At 38.0% G+C, this 25022-nt stretch overlaps 1 protein-coding gene across 4 annotated transcripts in view; it reads right to left on the bottom strand.

Annotated features, from left to right (window-relative positions):
- Nucleotides 1-25022, bottom strand: part of ELAPOR2 (endosome-lysosome associated apoptosis and autophagy regulator family member 2) — a 289732-nt gene that overhangs the window by 132941 nt on the left and 131769 nt on the right. For 3 of the 4 annotated variants that reach the window (XR_009008903.1, XR_009008904.1, XM_007170278.3), the window contains exons 9-18: nt 19401-19581; nt 17825-17953; nt 12793-12883; nt 12080-12182; nt 8953-9090; nt 7140-7403; nt 6239-6412; nt 3735-3924; nt 2353-2449; nt 1697-1798 (exon numbers count right to left, since the gene is read on the bottom strand). Coding sequence is in view for 2 of the 4 variants with exons in the window: in XM_007170278.3 (XP_007170340.2) it covers nt 1697-1798; nt 2353-2449; nt 3735-3924; nt 6239-6412; nt 7140-7403; nt 8953-9090; nt 12080-12182; nt 12793-12883; nt 17825-17953; nt 19401-19581 (1469 nt within the window). In the remaining 2 variants the exon portion in view is untranslated. The remainder of the gene's footprint in view (nt 1-1696; nt 1799-2352; nt 2450-3734; nt 3925-6238; nt 6413-7139; nt 7404-8952; nt 9091-12079; nt 12183-12792; nt 12884-17824; nt 17954-19400; nt 19582-25022) is intronic. The other variant, XM_057550486.1, reaches the window with a different exon arrangement.

The raw sequence follows: 25022 nt of genomic DNA, 5'->3' as shown, positions 1-25022 counted from the left end.
TCTTGGGAAACCCTTGCAAAGACAGTCAAGTAGAAAAAACTGCCTGAGGTCAAAGGAGGAACTTACCTTCTCCTCTCCTCACAAGGAAAAAAATTAGTTTCTAGATGCCGTCATTTAACATCATGAGACTATTACTTTCTTATTACGTTAAAACATCAGAATCCACCTTGGGAGAGTTAGAGTGATACATTTTCTAAAGGACAGAGCTAGTCTTCAGTAACATTATCTGCTTAAGTCATAGAGGCTCCTGGAGGAGGCTTGAGAAGTCATCCAGGTGGACTCCAGAGAAGTGAGTTGCTAGGTCCGAGAAAGGACCTCAGAAGTGCTACAGTAAATAAAACAAGCCTCTGATCTCGAAGTCATATGGTGGGATATCAGAGCATAGTGAAAGAATCTCTGGATACACCTTCTCATAAAGAAAGTGTGCTTGCTCCCAGCACTCCAGCGTGAACACCGGCACAGGGATTCTCCACCACACGATGCTCTTGAGCACCAGACTCCCTCTGTTTCTTTCACTGATGTCCATTACCTTTCATTACGTACTGTGCTCATCACATTCTTCTCTCACCTTGAAAAGGTGAGGAGAAAAATTAATACATACATCTACGAGAACCAGAGTAACAGCGTTGCTAAGAGGTGAATGCTACTATGCCTTTATGCACAGAAATGAGCCCCAAATACTACGTTATCACTGTAATTATTTTTAAGATGCCCAAGTAACGGGAGCAATGCTTAGACCACTGATTTCCAATCCTGATGTAACATACGCAGGATAGCTTAAAATCTCACAAAAGGTTACGGTGAAACTATCAAAAACAAAATTAAGTCAATCATTTTTTTAAAGATAAATTTTTGCTAGCTTGATGGAGAAAAATGTGCAAATCAAATTATAATCCAAAGGTACCTTAACCCTAAAAAGATTAGAAATAAATAATCTACATAATACTAAACAATGAATAACTATAAAAAATAAAAATCAGGAGACATTTAAGCTTCACTCATGCCATGAAAACAGTCTTTAAGTTTACAGTTTTGAGTCCATGAAATTGCTTCTTTTCTCCTACTGTTCCCACCCAAAGTGGCTGTATTAATCAGATCTAGACTGTGGACACCTGTTGCCTCGATGCCAATCAGTTAAATGTATTGTATTATGTATTGTAGAGGTCAGACTCTACCTTGGTGATTTCGCCACCAGTGATCAGAAAATTGAAGAGTTGGAAATGCATCTAACCTGACCCTCATCCCCTTAGAGAGAAAGAAACTATGGTGCACAGGTTAGACTGCTGAATCTAAAATCTAGATTCTAGATCACCCAGATGGTCCATTGCTGGTGAAGAACTATAATCCAGGGAAGTTCCTAATCCAGCTCTCAAGAAAGTAGAGGCTAGACAGTAAGACTCAATCCAAGGATACAAACAATATAGTTATATATTACTTAAATAATTTTCAAGACAATTTGACACTCAGGCAAACCAGACGAGAATATGTCATTGAGGAGACCAGGAATTGTTGAGATTGGCAAAGGCCTATACCTCTTAATAGGCACCCAGCACGTCTGTACAACAAAAATCTACAGATTCTTTGTTCCCTTTCTGCTTTATATCCATAGAGAACGTGTTTTAAAATAGTAAGATTCTGGAGAGTTTTTCTTCCTAATAAATATAAATATGGACGAATCATATAGAAATAAGACTACCTGGGTACTGAAATGGTTCCAGCTCCTGGTTTAGCAGGATTACACCTCATTTTCACAGCAGTTGATCGGCCTTTAACACAAGAGGTTGTAGTTGTAGAAGACCTATTGGAAGGGAAATGCTATTTCACAAAACAGATATGACACACATTTCAAAGACAAAAATATCCCGTGTATAATTGCTCCTATGCTGTATGAATAAACGAGAAAATGTATCAAAGTTTGCTAATTTAGAATTTTAATACATATTGAGTTCATTTACTTTCACTGCCTATGAAAAGCTGACTGCTCCCCAGGTAAAGTCATATGCTATCATCAAAGGATTTAAAGCTATTGTAATTATAATCAAAATTAGAATCAAAAGAATTTTTTAAGAGATGAGAGGTCATAGCGACTTAGGCTGATGTTTTGATGTGTGAATTACAAACAACTACTGCCTAGACAATGAAGTAGTCTCTTTATTGCCTAATTTAGAAGATTACATATATGAGAAAAATTACATAATGCTTTCTAAATATTCCCTGTTTCCTATTTTTTACTAAGTCTTTCACTTACGAACCAATTACTGACTATCTAGGTATAAGCTACTATGCTAGGCACCCTGAAGTGACGTCCTTATGATTAAGAAAACAGTCAAGAGAAGCAGCATGTTCACTCACTTATAAAAGAAATGCACATCTGGTATTTGGCTTGGTGAAACTGGGAACATATCTTCTTTTATATTAATATTTTGCAATGTGGTTTCAACTGTCACTCCTAGACGAGAATAAAAAGGAAACTATTAAGCAATATGGGAAAATGAGGCTTATTTAGTCTCTGTATATCTAAATAGAAAATAGCTTTACTTTGATGCTGTCATTTTACCAGAAATATCCTCTTAAATTAATGCATTCTTGGTAAGAACAATAAACTTTACAAAGTTTCCAGAATAGAAAATAAAAGATTCTACTCCCTAGTTTTGCAATTTTGCTTAAGTCACTTCACTTCCCTGATTCTTATGTCTTGAATTTGTAAAATGCATGCAATAATTTAGATGAACTTCACCGTCCCTTCTAGTTCTAACATTTCAACAATCTACTATTATCATTCTCAGCCTCTTGTGAGTTGTGTCAAATGAGCTGGGCTACTTTGCTAATGCAGCTTTTCATTCATTCACATTCATTATAGACACAACTGACAAAACAAAATTTTTTGTGCCCTAATAATTTCCAGAAAAAAAACTCCAAAATTTGTTTAATCTAGGAGTAAGGCATTCCCCACCCATCCACCCCAGGCAAAATGATAGCAGAGCCAAAATGCAAGCAATAACAGCAACCTTTGCTCTAACAAAGTTCTGATGCTGAGCACAAACTCAGTACCTGTCCTTGGTGCTGAAAATGATAGTTAAGTTCCCCTGGAGTCTCTCACGATGGTTCTCAAATCTGGCTGCAGATTAGAATCATCTAAGAAGCTTGTTACATTGTTAGATTATCATATGCCTTGTTAGATCCCTAATCCCTACCCCAGATAGTTTAATGAACTTGATCCTTAGGAATTACTAATTAGGGACCTGAATTATTCTTAAAGCTTCCCTAAACTTTCTAGACTCAGAAAGACAGGAGGGACAGATGGGGAATAAAACTCAGCACATTCACTCTTGCTGTGTGTCACCAGATTACTTCTGGTATGAGAAGAGATGATGAAAACTGGTGGCAAATGTTATGATTTAGGTTTATATTGTATTTGTTTACTCTTCTTTTGTTCACAGTTTGGGGAGATTATTTTGCTTCATAAACTCCTAGAGAATCTGATGAAAGGCACAGGCTCTCAGAAAACAACGTATCACACAAGTTAATACATAAATTCAGAAGCTTCTTGTATTCCCTGAGAACGATCAAAAGACCTCACTCGCAGGGGCTTTTTAACCATGTTATAAAGTGATGGTTTAGAATTACCTGTAGGTTTTAATCATCGATGGTAAGCACCAATGCAATGACAAGTTATCAGTACCATAATTTTAGAACAAATGCATGCATGCATATACGAACCAAATTAAACTTACCTAAAAATGTATCTGCCAGAATGATGGATTGTGATGATAAGGCTGCTCGGAAGCCCTTACTTTCAGACGGAATAATAGTTGACTGACACACAAATGCTCCTACCAAATTCGTGTAATCATCTGACCCTGCCACCACTTCCTTTACTGTGAAGTCTGTTATATTGTTGGTGCAGAGAGCCAACTTCTTCCCCTAGGGAAATAAAGTCATAAAGAGGTTTCACTGAAGGTCAGTCTCTAAACTGGATCCCAGGTAGCTAGTGACTCTAGCAGAGCAGTGGCCCTCTCCTCACCACAATTCTGATTTACTTGATCGGGTGTGGGCCCAGGCGCCAGTACTTTTTAAAAGCTCTTGAGACAATTCCAATGTTCAACCGGAGTTGAACTGAAGTTATAATGAAGTGATAATGAGAGTCACTGAAGTTATAATGAATACAGTAATTCAAGGCTGCACTGCTCCCCCAACTACAGGCATCATTTGTGCTGGATGAAAGCCATCTGAGTTAAGGAAATATAAGTCATCTGTGAAGCCTTCAATTCTTAGGACAACAATGTTCATAAAGAGACGAGAAAACTGCTGGTGAAGGTTTTAATGCCAAGAAAAAGGACTTGCTCTTCCTTCTCCTGTATAGGCCTGTGTTTGGCCGAAAAGTAATGTCAAGGCTGAAAAAGAAAACATAAAAGCCTAGGACAACAACTGAAGAGTTGGTCACTACAAGTGTCTTTATTCACCTACTCTTAGACTCAATGATGTGGATCTGCTCAAGTACACACTATGTTGAAGGGAATACAGGAGCTTACTTTTTTAATCATTTGGAGGGTAGTGAGAAGATATAACTTATAAAATGGTTTGACTCTTATTTTTTTTAACATGGTATGTCTAAATATACTACAGTCCCACGGCAAAGGACTATACCTTACTCTACAATTTCTATGAAGAAATATATAATGAAAAACAGAAACACTGTTTTATTGGTCTCAGATGTAGAGTGTGCACAGATGGGCACAAAGAAAAGAACAAAGATTTCTCTTCCTTAATGCAGCGAGCAATCCTAACCTATAAAATGTTCTCCCTCCACCAAGCCTGCTCACCACATTACAGGTGCAACATATTGTTACGAAGCTTAAATTAAACTCTTGACGTCAGACAAGAGAAGAACAAGGAAAAAGAGAAGAGAGACACTACTGAGGAAAAGAAGAGGAAAACAACAGTAAGAGGAAAGGAATGCGAATAAAGAGGAAAAAAGGAGAAGAGAGAAGAGGAAAGCAAAGACAGTGGTAACACAGGAATGAGACTGAGAAGAAGTGTGATATACAGTGGAATTAATCTTATTCACTGCTTTACACAGCATTTAACCGAACAGGCATTTAATTTTTTTTTTTAATTGAGTGAACCGAGTGACTGATCAATCGGGTGAGTGTACGGGATCACCCCATGTAAAATCAGGACAGGACAAATGTCATACCATGTAAAATGTATAGATCTTTTTGTTTGAGAATTTCTGTAGCCATGAGACATCTTTTTATTTCCCTTGCACAACCTTTGGCACAGCATCTCATAACGGAGACCATTAGAGACATAGGAGTTAAAACGGAAAGGGAGGGGCTTCCCTGGTGGCGCAGTGGTTAAGAATCCGCCTGCTAATGCAGGGGACACGGGTTCGAGCCCTGGTCCGGGAAGATCCTGCATGCCGCGGAGCAACTAAGCCCGTGAGCCACAACTACTGAGCCTGCGCTCTAGAGCCTGGGAGCCACTCGCCGCAACTAGAGAAAGCCCACGTGCAGCAACAAAGACCCAATGCAGCCAAAAATAAATAAATAAATATATTTTAAAAAAACGGAAAGGGACACGGAGGAAAGGCCTTAGTACATTTTCACCTTTGCTAACGGGGAATACACACACATACACCCCAACCCCGACCTTCTATGCCCACAAAAATATTGGACATGCAGTCCTGTAACTCTCCCATTACCAGTAACCATTCACGTTCTGCTTCTTCCCAAAGAAAATTAAATCCCATTATTTATTAGCAGAGGCTACCTCATCAACTGGCACTTGTCCCCTGCTTACGTCCTTTTTATTTTTGGACAAACTTCCTCTGAAAAGTCCTTTCTTTTTAAAACACAAACTTGACCATATAAGCAACAGTCAGACTTTCTCAAACCTTAACTTCCTGCCTAAAAAATAGGTGGGATTGACAAGCCTGACCCACTTTTACAGAAATGAAAGATCCTCAAAGCCCTTGCTCCGTAGCTCCAAGCTTTGGGGGTTCAACTGACTGGATAGGTGCTTTGATGGACTGAGAACCAGACAAGGTTGCCCCTGGTGGAGAAAACGTTGGTGGTGCCAATGTGCTAGGAAGCAACAGAGGATTTAAGCCGTCAAAGCTCAGTTTCTGACATTTTGTTGTTAGTTTCCATAGAGATTTTATTGGTCCATCAACACAGAAAATAACTCAGTCAGAGCTGAAACATAGCTCCGTCTCACCCCGCCAGCCAGAACTCACCTCATGCCCACATAAACTGATATTGAAGAAATGGAAGTATTTTGTTCCTTTGGAGGTAAAGCTGGGACCATTCATTAAGGAGCCCACACTGCTGAGGTTGCTGAAGTCATAGTGCAAACTCTGATTTTCTTTTTCGTGGTAGAAAAAGCAGTCACTGTAGCAAACTGAGTGGTCCTTTGATTAAAGATTAAGAAATGTAAAAAACAAAAGAAAACAAAGCAAAAACAATATGGCAGGAAAGAAAGCATTAGCTGCTATGAAAAAATGTGTTTCCAGAAAGTTCTAGGTTTAAAAACTATTTCAGTAATTTTGTCTTAGTTATGGTATATTTTACCACACTGATATAGAAAATTTCTAAACTCTAGATTTCTCTAGGCAAAGTTCAGAAGTGTTAGAATTTTTTAACAGAGTAAAGTTATTCTAAGATTAGTTTCTTATAGAAAGGTACTTTAATAAATAGCCAAAATGTCCTGTTATGCCAGTTTAAACAGACATTAAACTATTTTTTCCTTCACTCATAATATAGCATCAATCTTGACCCTTAAAATGTTATGAGATATTCTTGCTGTTCTCCATATACACCTACAGCCTACATATAGTGAGGTACCTTACTTGCTCTACCTTAATGGAATACACAAGAAATCAGTTTTAATATTTTTGGAAAGCATTCTTATTTGGATGCTCTTCTTAATATTTTATGCCCCCAGTAATTAGCACTTTCATGGCACATATTAAGTGCTCAATGGATGTAAGATGAGGTAAAATAAGAAAGGGAATGAAAAAGCCATTCAAAAATTAAAATAGCAACTTCATAGTTCCTGGAGAAACATTAAGAGGAACCTTTGAGTTTGTCTATTAAAATATGCTTTCCTGGGGATAACTGAAATACAGACCCACTTACCTGAGTGCTTCTACTGCCAGGCCCACATAGAATACAAGCCTCCTTGCCATAGACCTGACGTACGGACAGGTAGGTGTCAGGTGGACACTCCCTGCACTGGTTGGTTTCTTTCTCAATGTAGTGGCCTGGGGGGCAGGGGACACACGATGAGCCCAACTGTTCAGAACCGAGGGCACAGGCACGGCATGAGGACGCCACCCCATCAACTGCATTAGTGGCAGTGATAGAATAAATCTTCACCATGTCATTGATGAACCGTCTATTCTAAAAAGAGAGCAGAAAGTAATGACTTCTGCCTTGGCGCTTAGTTGTACAACCAGATTGTTTTATGTTTGTATCACCAAAATAACTAAGCAAAGTGTCCCAGCCAGTGGATTAATAGTATTCCTTTTTGGTACTTTAAAAAAAAAAAATATATATATATATATATATATATATATATATATATATTAAATCTTAACACTAGAAACTCATTTCCACAGTAATGGAGTTCCAGGAATTTTGCCATGAAATTATGAAATTATGTCATAATGGGTAAAAATTCAGGCATATGTATAGACTTGATGTCTGGAAAAACCAATATGATTTAACAAAAGAGCAACCTTATCTCACATCACTGTTTATTCAGACATAAGCCTAAATGTCATGATACAATATGTTGTTTGCAGTGTGGCAATGTGGAAAAGACTTGGACCAGGGATTAAAAAGTCCTCACCCAAACACTAACTGTGTGATAGTGATGCAATCATATTACTTCTTTGGGCTTTTTTCCTCCCTCTCTAGCGCTTTCCTTAACCAACATACTCTGATTTCTACTGGATGCATAACAGAGAGTAAAAACCTGGGTCTTACTATACTTTTCTTTCTTGTGACACTGAGTCAGTTAAGGTCTAGTTTTCATCAAGCAGTGAGCACGCACCACTGCCATCAGTAGAGAGCAGCTCCTTAATGCTTTCTGTCTGGGGCAAAGACAAAAGGGAGGCAAGGAAGCCTTCCACAGCGTGTTCACACCCCACAAGGTGGGAATCTGAGCACGCATAACGAGCAACTGGAGTCAAGTGAAACCTGGGGAAAGGGTTCTCCAGTGAAAACCTGAAGAGAAAAGAGAAAATGCCCTACATTTGCCACCACAATGTTAAGGCAGTGTCTTAAACTGTGATTTACCTTGTTTTCACCCTGGGAAGGTCACAGCAATGGAGATCCACAATAACATGTAATTGAAGCATATAATGGAAAATACTTAGCGGAGGATTAAGGTCTATTCTACCAGGGAAAGTAAAAGAGAATAGTTCTGTGTGTTAACCCAACACTGTGTACATACACACTCTCCAAGCTATAAAAGGAGACAGTCATTACTGTAATGAAGTAATAAACCAACATCAGATAATGCCTCCTGGACAAATGTCAGATCATTCAGATGAAGGGGAAGAAAGTCACCACCTTCCCAAAGTCTCAGAAAGCTTTAAAAGTAAGTTTTTAAATAACTACAAAATAAGATTTTCTTTCTCTTAAGCTTTTACCAACTATATTTGTTCAAAGTGTAGAACAATTCAAAGATACATTGTGTTATTCCATTTCATACATTCTTGCTCTCAAAACACAAACCAAAAAAAAATACCATTTTTATACCAATTTACTCCATAACCAAATGATTGATTCTACATCAGTAAAAAGCTAAGCCTTTGAGTGATTCTACCTCAGTAAAAACCTAAGCCTTTTCCTCCAGGAGATTTGAGTGATCACTTTGTACAAATCTCCACAGGGAGAATCATCTTTGTGGCTTTTTTTTTTTTTTTAAGTGCTTGGAACTTACATCTTGACCCTGATTGGTCCTCTGAAATGCCCACGTAAATGTAAATGTGGCATTCTTGAAGATGACATGGGTGTAAGCTTGTTTTTCTTTGGTTCCACCCCATGATTCGACCACGTTGGTACTTTTTCTATTAATATCCTAAAATATAGTAGAAAAAATACATACAAAAAAGCACCAACTCAGTATTAATATACATGTATATACATTACAACCATATGTTTGTATTTACAGTAAACCCTACAGCATTCAGGAATATTTATCTGCAGAGCATGTAACCCTAAAACCCTCAAAAACTTCCCTTCAAGTCTACACAAGCACTTACTAGCTTAGTAATCACAATGTATCAACCACGTCGCCAATATAACGTGAAAGAGGACTCAAATCATAGTTATATTTAAGGAATTTTTCTGTTGGAGGGAGGGGTGGTGTGTGTGTGTATGTGTATGACTCCAGCTTAGGAAATATATGCAGAAAGGGAAACATAATTCCTCCAACTTCTGACAGTAAACTTCTAGGATCCTCATAAAATGACAAGAATTTCTTTCCATCTTTTATCTTTTCCCTTGAGGGATTCTGATAGGCGGCTCTTACACAGGAATTCTAAATTCTCCCTGAATTATACTTGCAATTTCCAGTGCAGATTAACTAGTCTGTTATTTTATGTTCATGCAATCTTCTTTTGCTTATACCTGAATTCCAAGAAGATTAATTTGTGTAACATTTTATTTCTGATTTCCTTAGCTAAATTCAATATTTAGAATATTATATAAATGCGTGACATTCCACCAATATTATGTCATTAACATGGTCAGAAAGCAAATGCAATAAGTAAAGCAAATAATGTAATACACATCTAATTTATTGGAAATGAAAAACCAAGACTAACTCTGAATTTTCTAATTAGTCTTCCCTGCAGAAACCCTAATAGATGACTTAGGAATCTGGATAGGTTTTTGTTAGTTATCCGAGATGTTGATAATACAGTGGCATGGCTCAAGACATGTCTCTTTCTTTCTATGATACAAACGCTGACGACAAGCATGTTATAAAGTAATCAGATATGCTATAAAGATATGCGTCTTGAGTTCACACCACAAGTAGGAACAACAGAGTATGCCTGTCATACGTTACAGAATTCCCCACATTACCAAACAACCAAATAATCACACATGCCACTTCCTAAATGGAGCTCATAATATACAGACAATGCTTTGCTGAACACTTTCTGGATGTTTACTCCCATAATAAATGGAACATACTGCATTACTGCAAATAATACTGCCTTACCTTTGTAAAACACTACATGATTTTGAAAGCATTTTGATGTGTTATTTAGGTGATGATATCTCAAAAATTGCTGTGCAGGAATCAAATCACAGAGTAAAGAAAACTAACGGATCCAGCTATGAGCAAAAAACTCTTAAGACTGATTTTACCAAAATAAATATCCATGATCCCTACCCTCAGGATTGCTAGATCAACAGAGAGAGACAAATATATGAATACATTCACATAATTAAAGTAGGGTTTTCTCAAAGGGTTTTAGGAGCACACTGGAGAGAGTGGTTCACTTTACTTAAAGGAATAAGAGAGAGCTTCCCAGAAAAGGTGAGGTTTGAGCTGCCCTCGAAGTATGAACGGGAGTTCACCAGACAAAAGAGCAAAATGAAGCAAGTCATTCTAGCTTAGAGTGTGCCAAGGCATGAGAAGTGAACAAGTACAGAGTGTTCCGCTAACAAATTCAGGGTGTCTAAAGAGGGGTGAGTGGTAACAGCAGTTCGGTAACAGAGGCTGAGCAAAGAGTACAAAAAGCCATACAGATGCCATGCTAAGGAATTTTAAGTGTATTCATAGGCTATTGGTTCTCAAACTTTAGTGCATATCAGAACCAACCTCAAGGCTTGCTAAAATACAAAATGCTGGGCCCTATCACCAGAGCGTCTCATTAAGACTAGGAAGGGGCTCAGAAATGTGCATTTCTAACAAGTTCCCAGACGATGCCGGTCCACGAACCACACTTTGAGAACCACTGCCACAGGCAATAAAAAGCCACTAAGGGTGAGGGGGTAGATTTGTTGTGGCTGCTTCTACTATTGTTTTTATGTTTATAAAGATAAGTTTGACAACAGCATTTATGAGAGGATGGGGATGAGAAGAATAGATAGAGACTACTGCTGAGAGATAATGCGAGTCCGAATTGTCAGTAATGGCACTCAGTATGAAGAGGAACTAATACACTGAAGAAATAAGGAGGGAGAGCTAAGAGAACTGAAGACTTCTTGGTTATTTGTGGTGTCATAGATATAGATGTGTTGAAGATTATTCATCTTCTTTGACTACCACCAAGTCCTTTTTTTTTTTTTTTTTCAGAATGAAATAGTCTGCCTTCATTTAAGCTATTAGTAATCATGAATAAATATTTAAATCTCCATATATCTTGTATATCATGGAGGAAACTGTTAATGGACTGTTAACTAGCTACTAAAGGATTGTTGGAAAAAAACTAAAACAAATCATGTCTATGAAGTCACCACTTAATTATAACATTAAAGTCTTAGCCAACAACCTTCTAACACCTCCCTGGGGTCTTAAGTAAATCCTGTGTTACTACTTTTTCTCAAGCTATTAGTTGAGATTTATAGGACATCTAGGAAAAAATGGGGAAAATTATGACATGTACATAGTAAAATCCTTTGTCTACATTTATTTACTTAACAAAGAAGAGTGTTATTTTTCCCAAAGCTCTCCACCTCCACTGTTTTGTGCCCTCACTTATTAATACATGCTTTTCCCTCCTGATGGTTTGAATTGCTGAATGGTTACTCGGGGAGAATTTTCACTCTGCGGGCGGCATATTTTTTTGAAGGAATTTTCTACGGGATTAATATTTCCTGGCTTCTGTCTGTCACCCAGGCCCCGTCACTCAGTTCTCTCCACAAGGAATATACACTTTCTTTGTGGACTTCACCACACAATGTTTAATGAGTTCCTCGATATAATGTTTTTGGAAGACCCTAAAAATGGGAAGAAAAATGGGATTCTTATCGCAATTTGTATAAATAGGGTCACACTTGAAAGAGAATGCTAAACCTGGAAATCCACCTCTGAGAGCCCCTCTTCCACTTACCACCATGAAGTACAGAATACAGTCGGCTGAACAGAGAGTCTCAAATACAAATGTTATTCTTCCCAGTTCAGAACCCATGGCTCCCGTCATCGATGTCGGTGGTCTATTTAAAAGATTAAAATTGCAATATTTACAGCATGTTCTGAATACAATCTGGAAAAAGTTAAGTCACTTTTTTCATTAAGCTGAAAGCCACGCTCTTCTCTCCTCTCCGTGCAGTCTACTGCTGCACGGAGTCTACACAACCATGGTGATATGCTCAGATCTCCTGGTGTAAATGCTGCCACCCAGCCTACAGCAAGAAAAAGACTCCTGCTGGGCAACTCAACATGGGGGACTAAAAGGATTAAACAATTTGTAACATACTACTTTACAGACAGAACTGCGAGAAAAGCAAATAAATAAACCAAAAGATTCTCCTGCAAATGACTTAGACTAAGATCTCTGAATTAAGCATCCAAGAGTCACGGTTTTTGTAATATTTGGATAGAGTATTTTTAAAAACTTTGGCTTCATCTAACTAATATACAATTAACAGTTACAGTTTCTATAGATATTCTTAAATATAATTACATTATCCTACACAGTTTGTTATTTGCTATGTACATCACAATATTAATATATTTTATAAAGGCAGCCCTACTTCATCTATTTCTGTAGGGAAACAGGCATGAGGATTCCTACAGAAGGGAATCAGAATTGGTTTTCCTTACTTAAATCCTGGGATATGCAAGTTTAAGATCAGGTAATCATTATCGGAACCTCCAGCCCCACTCTGGATATGATCTCCAGCCACCTCCCAACCTAGAAATGATAAAGGTTATCTTTGTCAGTAAAAATTCCAGTAATGATTTCCAACAATCTTTTAATATAAGGCCACAAAAAAAGAATTCCCAATTTTAGATTGCAGTTGCAAACTGCATGCAGAGGTAGACTCCTAGATACCAATGAAAACGTTGCATATGATTCTCCAGGAAGAATCAAGTAATGCGTATTTTTGCATCAAAGGTATTTAAGGGTCAAATTAACAACAGTTTTCTCAATGAGGCATGATTTTTTTTTTAACTAGAACAGACGGTCTTTATCCATTTCAATATACTAAGATGAAAACATCCTAGTCTTCAGGTAACCAATGGGAAATAGAAACTTCAAATTACTTAATGAAGATGCGGGGTCTGGAGCTCTTTCTTAGAGTTTGTTGTACTGCTGTTCCCTAATTTAACCCCTGTTCTGCATTCACTCACTTATGCACTCACTGAACTGGCTTTCACTGAATGCCACGAACCATGACCTACTTTAGGGACAGAAAGACAAGACTGGGTCCACCCTCACTATGGGATCAGTAGACTATGAGAGACATAGCTAACAACTGTTAACAGTAGGAGGTAATAGAGATGCACATAAAAGGTGACGTGAGGTCTGTCTTCTGCAGAGAAACAATCAGCACGCTATGGGCTGAAATGGCCACCATGAAATGAGGACAGGAGATGCACCCCTCACACACCATCCAGCAAGGTTATTAACTAATGGCAATGCTTAACATGGACACGTGTACCTCCAAAAGAAAATGTCAACATCTGCTACTTTAACAGGTATAAAAGAGAAACTGGGAAAGAGATTAATATCAGTGCTGTACTGGTGATGTGGCAATTTTCGAAATGTTATCATCAGCAGTTCATAGAAAGGTGATATGTTGAATATACATAAATCAAGCTAGTTCGAAAAACGGTTATGTACGAAGCTACCTGAGTAAGAGAGAGATGCCAATTGTTTTGCTCTCTAAAGGTTCATGTGGTTGAAAAGAGAGATAAGCAGCTATCACTTCCTAATGCTAAGAGCAGAACAGCCACAAAACAGTCTGACCCAGTGGGACACCAGGCCCTTGACTGCAATGTAAGTCATGTGAGAGGCAGTTAAGTGTAGAGAGACTGATAACTTGTGGTGGGGGTCACAGGGAGAGGGATATTCCCACGTGGAGGAATTCTACACCAAGAAAGAGGGGATTTACGGATGTTTCTCTAACATCATTTCCTAGTGTTCAGCTGGCATGCGGAGCAATGGAATAGCAGAGAAGGCCAAAGAAAAGAAAGGAGTACGTGGATGAGAAGCATGGAGGTTTGGAGGGGACCAACATCCTTGCAAGAGGAAACAAATATTTCTCATGTTTGAACATTGCCTGTTGCTGCGGGTTTTACTGTATCCCCTCCCAAGAAACATATACTGACGTTCTAATCCCCAGTACACATGAATGGACCTTATTTGGAAATAGAGTCTTGGCAGATATAATCAAGTTAAGATGAGGTCTTTAGGGTGAGCCTTAATCCAATATGACTGGTGTCCTTATGAGAAGAGAGAGGTTTAGACAGACACACAGGAAGAACACCGTGTAAAGACACAGAGACACAAGGAAAAGATGTTCACGTGAAGACAGAGGCAGAGACGGGCTACACTGCCACAAGTCACGGAGTGCCTGGAGCTACTAGAAGTTAGGAGACGCAAGGAAGGGTCTTCCTACAGAGGCTCTGCTTCTGAAGGAACAGGACCCTGCCCATACCCGCCTTTCAAACTTCTAGTCTCTGGAAAGTTAGAGAGTAAATTTCTGTTGTTTTAAACCACCCAGTTTGTGATACATTGTTGCAGCACCTTTGTCTTTTGCTTTATCCCTCAGAAGGAATCCCACATTTTCCATGTTTCTATACACAATTTCTATTTTTTTAATAAATTTATTTATTTTAGTTATTTATTTGTGGCTGCATTGGGTCTTCGTTGCTGCGCGCAGGCTTTTCTCTAGTTGCAGCAAACGGGGGCTACTCTTCATTACAGTGTGCGGGCTTCTCATTGCGGTGGCTTCTCTTGTTGCGGAGCACGGGCTCTAGGCGCATGGGCTTCAGTAGTTGTGGCACGTGGGCTCAGTAGTTGTGGTGCACGGGCTTACTTACTCTGTGGCATGTGGGATCTTCCCGGACCAGGGCTCGAACCTGTGTCCCCTGCATTGGCAGGCGGATTCTTAACCACTGCGCCACCAGGGAAGCCCCACAATTTCTATTTTAAGATTTATTTGTGTTTTAGAAATCATATTTATTATAAAATTTTGAAAGCTACAGAAAAACTTGAAGATGAAAACTAAAATTATTTATAAACTCATCACTCAGAAAAAACTACTGTTAACATTCTAAGGTGTTTCTTTTCACTATCTTTTTGATGCATACATGTTTTTACATAACTGAGATCTTATTGTTGATAACATTTTGTTTCATAGTTTTATAAATTAACATTATTGCATAAGCATTTTTATGTATAAAGTCTTCACCAACATGCTAAATGACTAAATTAATAGTTTATCATGTAGACAGATGTAATTAATTCCCATAATTTACTAAATCACTCATACTACAGGACTTACCTCCTATTGACCATACATTCAATGTAGCCATTTGGATTGTTTTACCTTTTAGCGAGTAGAAGAAGTGATAAACTGAACATTTCAGCGTGTTTCTTTTCACTCTTTTTCTAGTGCATAATTTTCTTAAAAATATACTTTAGGTTTTATTGTATAATTTACTGTATTTTCTGTTTTTCATTTAGCATTATCTTCTCACTTTTCTAATAATCATTATATCAAAAATACTTCCCCATTAAAAATCCTTTCTATGTCTAGTGTTAAAGAGCTAAAAATATGTTGTATGGTTATATCATCATTTTATTTAATCATACCCCACTGTTGAAAACTTTGTTTTCTCGTATTTTTGACTCTCATAAATAACACTAAAATTAACATATTTGTGCATAATTTCTTTCTTTACACCACATTGTTTCCTTGGTATAAATTCCCAGAAGTGGAATTATTGGGTTGGAGAATGCGACCATTCAAAATGCTTGAAACGCTGCCAAATTGTTTTCCATATGCTGTCATTTTTAATGATTACATAACATTTCATCCAATTAGTACAGCATAACTTTTGTAAACATTATCATATTGCTGGAATTTAGATTATTTCCATTTTTGTTATTATAGGTAATGCTCAATGAAAGCTTCATGAATAAACACTAATTTGTTTACAACTCTGAATTCCTCTTGGGCAAAATTCCAGTACCTGAAGATGTACTTCTACATACCTGTTCCACAACTGTGGTAAATTCAGGTTGACAATACAAAAGAACCTCAAAGTACTGCAAGTCACACAGTCAAGTTGGTCAAAGCACATCTACTTTAATTCCATGATGGAGTAACGACTTTATGAGACAGGCTGCCCTGGGCCTCTCGCTTTGACCCCCAATATTTTGAGCACTGCTTTTCCCAAGGTTGGTTACTGAACCACCAGTCACAAAAATATACATCACCTTTTACCTCTGTATTTTTCACATTACTGTCTGCTCTTTCAATATCACATACTAAATATTGCAGAGATGTATACTTTTTAAATTAATAATTGAACATTTTTGAAAATCAGAAAAAATTTAAATTACAGCCTCTAGTGAATGAGTAAGCAAGTGGCTAAATCAAATATTGTCATGAGAATTAGACTAAGAGTAACTTCTTTAAAAGACTAAGTAAAAGTTTCAGATAATCTTCACTAGTAAGTGAATACACACACATGCACACACACACACAAATGTATCAATGCTTTCAATACATTCCCATTCTTATTTTTCCTATGTCTGAAACTTCCTCAACTTAGAGTGCAACCGTAGGATCTTTTTGGAACATAAACCCTTATATTCGGGTAATTACTACTGTGTTATTTTTTTCTTCTCCCTTAGGATAAATTCCCAGAAGCAGGATTACTAGTTGATAAAGAGTACTATTCCATAATGTTCATTATATACAAAGGCTTTTTTTCACGCATCTGTTTAACCAAAATTATTCAAGGACCTACGATTTGTCAACCTGAGTACTCATGTGTACATCTCACTTCCTACATCCCAAGCCTGTTTATTTCGGATAGGTGCTGATTTAAAACAGATGTGATTAGAAAGCTTTTTTTTTTTTTTACAATGATTACAAATACAGTATTGAGAAAAAGTGAACTGATAAAAAAAATGCCAATGAGCTTATAAAAGTAAAGGGCACATTTTAGTGTAAAACCATAGTATCTATAACACCTATTTCTAGTGTCAAGCTTAAAAACACATACATAGATATTGTCATTCATTTGACCAACAAATATTGCAGAATAACTAAGTGGTAGGCTCACCATGCACTTAAAATTTAAGAACAAATAAAATTCAGCAACCGTCCTATAGAACTCTGCCACATTTCCAAGTTTTCAGTAAGTGGGGCTCATATACATTTGTAAACACGATCATAGACTTCATAGGCAAGGGGAGTTAGAGATGATGTAACCCCTCCTCATGGCTCAGTGCTGAGCCAGAAAACCAATCCAGGCAGAAATGCTTTCATACGGTGTTATACATACACTATGACTCTTCCAAGTGGCGAACAACACAAATTTCACTGCCTCCCTTGGTGATCTATTCTGGTACTTATAACAACCATAAATGGTGATCATCAACATCTACTTCAAAACTGACTCCAAAAAAATGCAAAACAGTTTATATTCTTAGAGGGCAGTCATGTGGCTATGACACCATATTTACTATTTTTATGGGAGGTCTGGGAAGACAGGCAAGTAGCCAAATGATAAGATTGAAGTTCCTCATAGCCATACTTAGTGTGTTTTTACACAGGTGAGTCCAAGAGTCTCTACCACCAAAATACATTGAGAAGGCTGATTCTGAACTCACCATTCATTCCGTCACACTTTGAATTCCCGACATTGAAGCAGGAGGTTTTCATGTTGCCAGGAAGGACATTCCACCATTTATATTCAAACCCAAGTGCAGGCTCTGTTCCTGCTGGACATGGTCTACATTCTACAGGAGACAAATGGGGCAGAGAATTACAATTAAATCACATCTGGATAATTTCCTCTTCCTCTGTTCCAAGCACTACTGAACTTTAACTAGCAGAGAGGCAAGTGGAAAGGAGAGATAGTAAACCACCAATTCCCTTAAGAATTAACAACTTTTTCAAGACCAATCTGGAAAGAAAAATAATTCTGGATAAAGTATACACATATATACTTGATTAACATGAAAAAGAAAAAGAACACAAAATCTTTTAAGATAATTTGTCCTTGCATTTCTGGGAATAACTGCTAATACTGAAAATATCTTCCATAAGAAGGGTAATTCTGAAATAAGTTCACTTACATGTGATCTTAGAATCAGCTTCCTCCACCTCATAAATAAGGAAATATTCCACCTTTCCTATTAGTTACTAAACTTAACAGACTATTACACCATTTAATTATGGACTGATTACTTGAAATTCAAAATATTGGCTATACTTAAAAGTGACGATGGGAGCTGAGGGGGTGTGGAAAGAGTTAGATTTATAAATAAACCTAATTTAAATTAACATCTATGACACTAAATAAAAGGGTCTCTTACAATCATTTTTCTATTTAGCCAAGACACTTGGCATTACCACATCAGTAAAAGAAGGGGAGAGAGAGAAAATGTTCATTGAGCAAGCATTTCCTGGTACCAAAGTACTGGAGGAGACGTTTTTATATAACCTGCTCAGTGATGACGAGCTAGATATTATTGTCCGCAATTTTACAAATGAGAAAATTGAATTCAAATTAGTGGCTAAATCACTACTGGGAGCCTGCAGCAAGTGGATTTGAACCCAAGTCAATTCAACTCTCGAGTCCTTGTTATGCTCTCAGAGGCTCTGGATATTAAGTATACAGCACAGCTATATTCAAGTAAGATACCTGCCACAAAAATGCATTGTAATCTTTATCTAGTAAAACTAAAACAAATTCTGTTTGGTAAGTACTAAATTTTTCCCAAATGTACACTTTGAAACAATCTACTTAGGAACTATTTTAATTGCTATCTGATCAAAATAATCAATTTTTGCTATTATTATAGCATAAAATGTGCTTATTCCAGTTGAAATAGAAGTATTTTATGCTTGCATCAATATATGTGTGCACACACACTGGAAAAGGAGCGCTTATCCATAATCACTTAAATTGGTGGAATTTTCTTATAAATATCCAAAGCATCATCCCATTAAGAGGTTGTGTGTTACACAAAATGCCATTAAAAACTATCCTTATGCTATGTTGAATAAGCTACTGCAGTCTCACAATTCCCTTATATTTCTTAACTCTTCTTCAGTCTGTGAGATAAGAAAATTATGTGTTTTAAAAAATTTTCCGTAAAAACAATTCAGGACAATGTCAATGTGGTCCAACAAGTTTATTTTACTCAAGGTCCAACTCTTGAACCAATTGATATCACATACCCTTTGTTCCATCCGAAAATGTTCCAGGAGGGCAGGGATGGCAAGAAGAAGATCCATTGTTATAAAATCCAGGGTTGCAAGGTGGACAATCCTTCTTCTCTCCAGAAGGGGGCAACCTAATAGCATCTGTGAGATCCTCCCGGCAGATTTTGGGCTCTATCCACTTGTACATTATCTGTGTCTAGAGAGAGAGGGAAAAAAAAAAAAAGGCTTGCAAGTCATATAACATGCTTTATTTGCTTTAAACTTCCAATAACAAACATGTTGAATTGACACGGTAAAGACTAGGTAAAGTCCAAACAGTGATAGAATAGAAGGGCCAGCTGAAGAGAATCTAAAACTTTAGGAACAAAATGAGACAAAAAGAATAAAACACTTTGGTGGGGAAATGACCATTACCTCCAAATGTTTTTACACTAAGCTGCAGGAGGCCTTACGTCATACACAGTATGGCCTCATCATGAAATTCCTCTCTAAAATATACAGAACATGCTTGCAGCCCTGACTCTTCTAGCCACTGTTCACTTTATTCCCTAACTGCCCTAAGTTTCTATGCAGACTCCCTTTCTCACGCTGAGACCCCCACTACTCTCTCTTCCTTTCCTCTACCCACAACACACATCACCATGCTTTGCACACAGTGGTCACAAAACAAAACGGTTTTTTTTAAAAAGAATATCTCTAGCTTCACATTGCAATCCCGTTATTTCATAAACACTGGTAGATGCTCTCTGAGTCTTTTCCAATATCCTGATGTTGGACTGCAAGAGCTGTAGCTAAAATATTTCCTCCTGAGGCTTCTAGGCCCTGTCACCTGTGCTCCAAACAACAGGATTAAGATCACCTCTATCTTCATGGAGGGTAGTCTTTTCAACTTTTCCTCTCTCTCACACATGCACACCACCAAAAACAAAACAAGATACAACTAAGTAGCTACAACTCAGCCAAACCCAGAAAACTGTGATTATAAAATCATTGTCTTTTGGAACCAGAAACATTAAGTGGGTCAGCCATTTCAAAACAAAATTTATATGCACGGTGAAAAACATAAAAGGCATTCTAAATGCAAAGAGAAAAATCAACTCTTTCATAACTTAATATCGTTTTTAAAAAGAGACTAAGAGTTCCCTCGTTAGACATATGGTCGGCTGAAAGTACTGTTTCTCCTTTACAACAGCTTCTGCAATGATAAGTCTAATATTGAAGCAGGAGACCCCAAATTAAAGGCAATTCTCTATAGGTATTTCCAGTTAATAAGAAGTCATCTATAGTGAGCCCTTAACGGCCACTCGATTTCATTCTCAAATATTCCCTTATGGAAGAATAGGTTACCTTATCTGATGAAGGTTGCTTAAGAACACAGTTTAAAAAGTAGAAGTCTCAACAGAAGTATAAACAACACTTTTTTTCTTTTTACAACTCTCTCTCTCTGCATTTATGGCCTACATCATGATACAGCTTAACCAGCCACTTCCCCCATCTGCCTCGCTCGCCATCTGCCAAAGGACGGCTATTCCTGCTGGAGTTTCCTAAACAGCTGAAAAAAGTAAATAGATCCTGTATCCAACAGGGGCTCTCAATTCCTCTGAGAAATGCAATGTAAAACTCAGAGAACGTAAGCAAATGAAACCTCATTACATTTGGGGGATTGTCGTTTTTAAGTTCTGGCTTCACGAGCGTAGAAAACAAATTTCCAAGGCTAGGCAATTCACAAACGTGTTGATCTATTTGGATGTTAATTAAAATCGCAATGAGTTCTGTGTGAGCTACTGCATTGCTGGGAGAAGTTGGCTCCCCCGTGGGAGTGGGTGTGGTGCTGAGGCTGGGCACCAATGGCTCATCCTGGGAGCACCACGCCATCTTCCCCACCACTTCAGGAGCTCAGGTACATTATGCACGAGTTTATAAATGAGGAAACTTCGGATGAGACCTCTTATACCTGCCCAGAAGTCATACGCAGCTAGTAAATGGTAAAGGAGCACTAGCCAGGGAGAGTAAAAATACTCTCAGTGAGGGTAAAAATAATAAAGTATGCAAATACATTTTTGACAGATTGGCTAACCACATGATTTTCAATCCAAGCACAGTACATGTTTAAAAATTAGAAAATATGCACCACCTTAAAACATTTAAACGTTGAAAAGTCAAATTTCAAATGCTCTGCAGTGAAAGTTTTCTTTGCAGAGCCTCTTGCTTCACATGGCAGATTGATTCTGTGCCTCTCTTTCTAATGGGGCAGATGCTTTCAAGTCTGGCTGACTGGGGAAAGATAACAATTAATATTAATGATCTTTAGCACCAGATGGCTCACAGCGCAGGTGAAAAACCAACAATCAAGTCATTCTTTGGCAAGTTGAGAAAAAATTATGAAATGCTTTATGAAACCAAAACCCTAATAGAGCAAAACTGAGCGGACTGCCATTAAGATTACAGAAGAGCTACAGTCTCCAGGTATATTTAAAATATATAAGCATGAGTAAAATATGTTTTAAAGAAATGCATTGGGGGTATCAATTGGAAGCTGGTTTTCACATAAAAATAAAATTCAAAACTGGGAAGACTGAAGCTTAGACAAATTTTGAGACTGGGTTTGTCCGTGGTTGCCAGCTTTCTTCCTTCGAAAGTCGCTGCACAAACGCACTAAGGCTTTGTAGACTGGCTGAGCTCATCTGAGCTAAATTACACGTTGTTTCAAAGGGTTTACTGATTGTCACTCCAACCTAACAGCCCTGTGCATCATGATGTTCTAACTCAGATATTCCCAGTCAGGCAGGCTTTCACTTGTCTCTCTGCCTCTCCCAAACCTCAATCCTCTCCAGCTGCAAATCACCGGGCACTCATCCTTTGTCTCTCTTGTTACTACCACCCCATTCTGCCAAGTTGTGTCTGACCCCTCCTTCAAAGCCAGGCTCAACATCACATCTGTGCTAAGCACGTCCTCAGCCCACCCTTCTACGTAGCAGCATTCACTTGGATTCCTTTTCTATGAAGCCTCTGCTGTTTGCTGTTTTCCCCTGTGGTTTCCTCCCTGTCCCTTTTCTAAATGCTTAAATGTCTGGATCCTCTTCTTCCATTATGTGGAAGACACCATGGGGATTTAACATTGTACTGGGAAAAAAACAAAAACAAAAACAAAAACACACTGCACCGGAGGTTCTAGCTGGGGCTTTAGGCAAGAAACTGTTCTAAAATTAAATATAATATAAAACACTAAATTGACACTGGGAGTGGATGAGTTGTATGGTATGAGAATTAAATCTCAATAAACCTTTCTTTTAAGAAAATCTTTTAAAGAAGACTGTCATGAAATTTTTATTTTAAATTCAGAAATCCCGGGGCTTCCTTGGTGGCACAGTGGTTAAGAATCCACCTGCCAATGCGGGGGACACGGGTTCGAGCCCTGGTCCAGGAAGATCCCACATGCTGTGGAGCAACTAAGCCTGTGCGCCACAACTACTGAGCCCGTGTGCCACGACTACTGAGCCTGCGTTCTAGAACCCATGCTCCGCAACAAGAGAAGCCACCACAATGAGAAGCCCGCGCACTGCAACAAAGAGTAGCCCCTGCTCGCCGCAACTAGAGAAAGCCTGCTTGCAGCAATGAAGATGCAACACAGCCAAAAATAAACAAATAAATAAATTTATAGAATAAAATAAATTCAGAAATCCCTAGTCACTGAGAAATGCCATGTTGTTTCCTATCATCCTAATTAAGAAACACAGGCTCCAAGTACATTCCACTTGCTTAAATCATATAGGAAGAAAGGCTGATCTAAAACCCATATCCCTTTATACCTTATTTTTTTAATGTCCCCTCCATCTTACTTCTGCTTTATAACTCAGAAGGACTGTGTTACAGACATTGAGCACTTGGAATAATTTGTAATACTGAAGTTAATTAAAGGGCAAAGAAAGTACTACATAATCTGATACAAAAACACTAGCAAACCCTTTATGATCCAACAATTTCCTAGACTCAGAGATGAAGAAGTTCCACGGTCGGCTGTCTCCTCTCAAGAAGGCTTCCTTCTAAAACAACCTTCCTTACCAGGCACTCTCTAGCTTTGCCAGGAAGTTTCCAATTTAACAAAACATGCCGTTCCAGAACTGGGCAACTCTGGTTGTCAGAACATCATTACATACAACTGATATTTATCTTCTTTAAGTTTGCCTGATAAACCAAATTTTGCTTTATGGGATAACACAGAAAGGTCTATTTCTTTTTTTTCTAAGACTTCCCTTCAAATGCTTAAACTATTTGGGAAATTCTTATTAAGTATCTACTACATGTAGAAGAAAGCATTATAGGAAATTTAAATATTAATAAGACAAATTGTTTGCTCTGAAGGAGGTTACAGTTTAATAAGACAGATTCACAAACTGCTATAATATAAAAAGAAAAATATACGAAGAGCATACAAAAGCATCAGATTTGGAAACAGAGTTGGGTTAGAATTCCAGCCTTAAGACATAGCTATGAGTAGCTATGACCTTAGGGAAGCTACTTAACCTCATCAAGCCTCAGCTTCCTTGTTTGCAAACTGGGTATACTAATGTCTAATTACATAGCTGTTGCAAAAAAGAACTGGCGGCAATGTGTGAATATACACACACACACACAAAGAGCAAGCATGCAGATAAATGTGTAAAGGACAGCTGCTTCTGCTATTAATACTATCACTACTATTACTATTATTATTGTCATCCTCATCATTTCCAAGAGAAACATGAAATGTCATGGTTATTCAAAGGAAAGAGATCAGATCTCTTTGGGACCACTAGGAACACCAGCAAGATGATCATGATTTCTCCATCCGATGGTGTCTTTCTTCCAAGCTGAAAAAATATTCCCAGAAACTTCAACCATACTTCATATGAAATAGTTTAATATCCTGGTCTCTTTTCTCTAGATTCGTCCCATTTTGTGAAAATTTCCCCAAGCCTCTACGAAGGACAGAACACAACACTCTAAACGTGTTAATCATACATTCACTCATCAATTCTCTCATTCACTAATTTATTCAAAAGATGTTTCACTACCTTCTGCATTCCAGGTACTCTACTAGGACTAGAGATTTTTTTTTAATGATTAAGAACACGTTTTTGTCTACAGGAAGCAGAGACTCCGGTGAAGGAAACAGTCATCTTTACAAGTATTTGCAATAAAGTGATCTCATACCAAAACACTAGCAAACTATGATCACCATGTAAGTATCGAGAGGTATGTACAAAATTATGTGGGAATTCCCAGTATTTCAAGACAATCTTGCCAGAGCTACCTTATTTAAGAGTGGATGTGTTGGGCTTCCCTGGTGGCGCAGTGGTTGAGAATCTGCCTGCCAATGCAGGGGACACGGGTTCGAGCCCTGGTCTGGGAAGATCCCACATGCTGCGGAGCAACTGGGCCCGTGAGCCACAACTACTGAGCCTGCGCGTCTGGAGCCTGTGCTCCGCAACAAGAGAGGCCGCGATAGTGAGAGGCCCGCGCACCACGATGAAGAGTGGCCCCCACTTGCCGCAACTGGAGAAAGCCCTCGCACAGAAACGAAGACCCAACACAGCCAAAAATAAAAATAATAAATAAATAATAAATAAATAAATAAATTAAAAAAAAAAAAAAAAA

Source organism: Balaenoptera acutorostrata, chromosome 7 (genome assembly GCF_949987535.1).
Source record: "Balaenoptera acutorostrata chromosome 7, mBalAcu1.1, whole genome shotgun sequence".
NCBI classification, from domain to species: Eukaryota; Metazoa; Chordata; class Mammalia; order Artiodactyla; family Balaenopteridae; genus Balaenoptera; species Balaenoptera acutorostrata.
The sequence above is the reverse complement of the archived record's forward strand: the minus strand, read 5'-3'. Positions and strand labels throughout refer to the sequence as shown.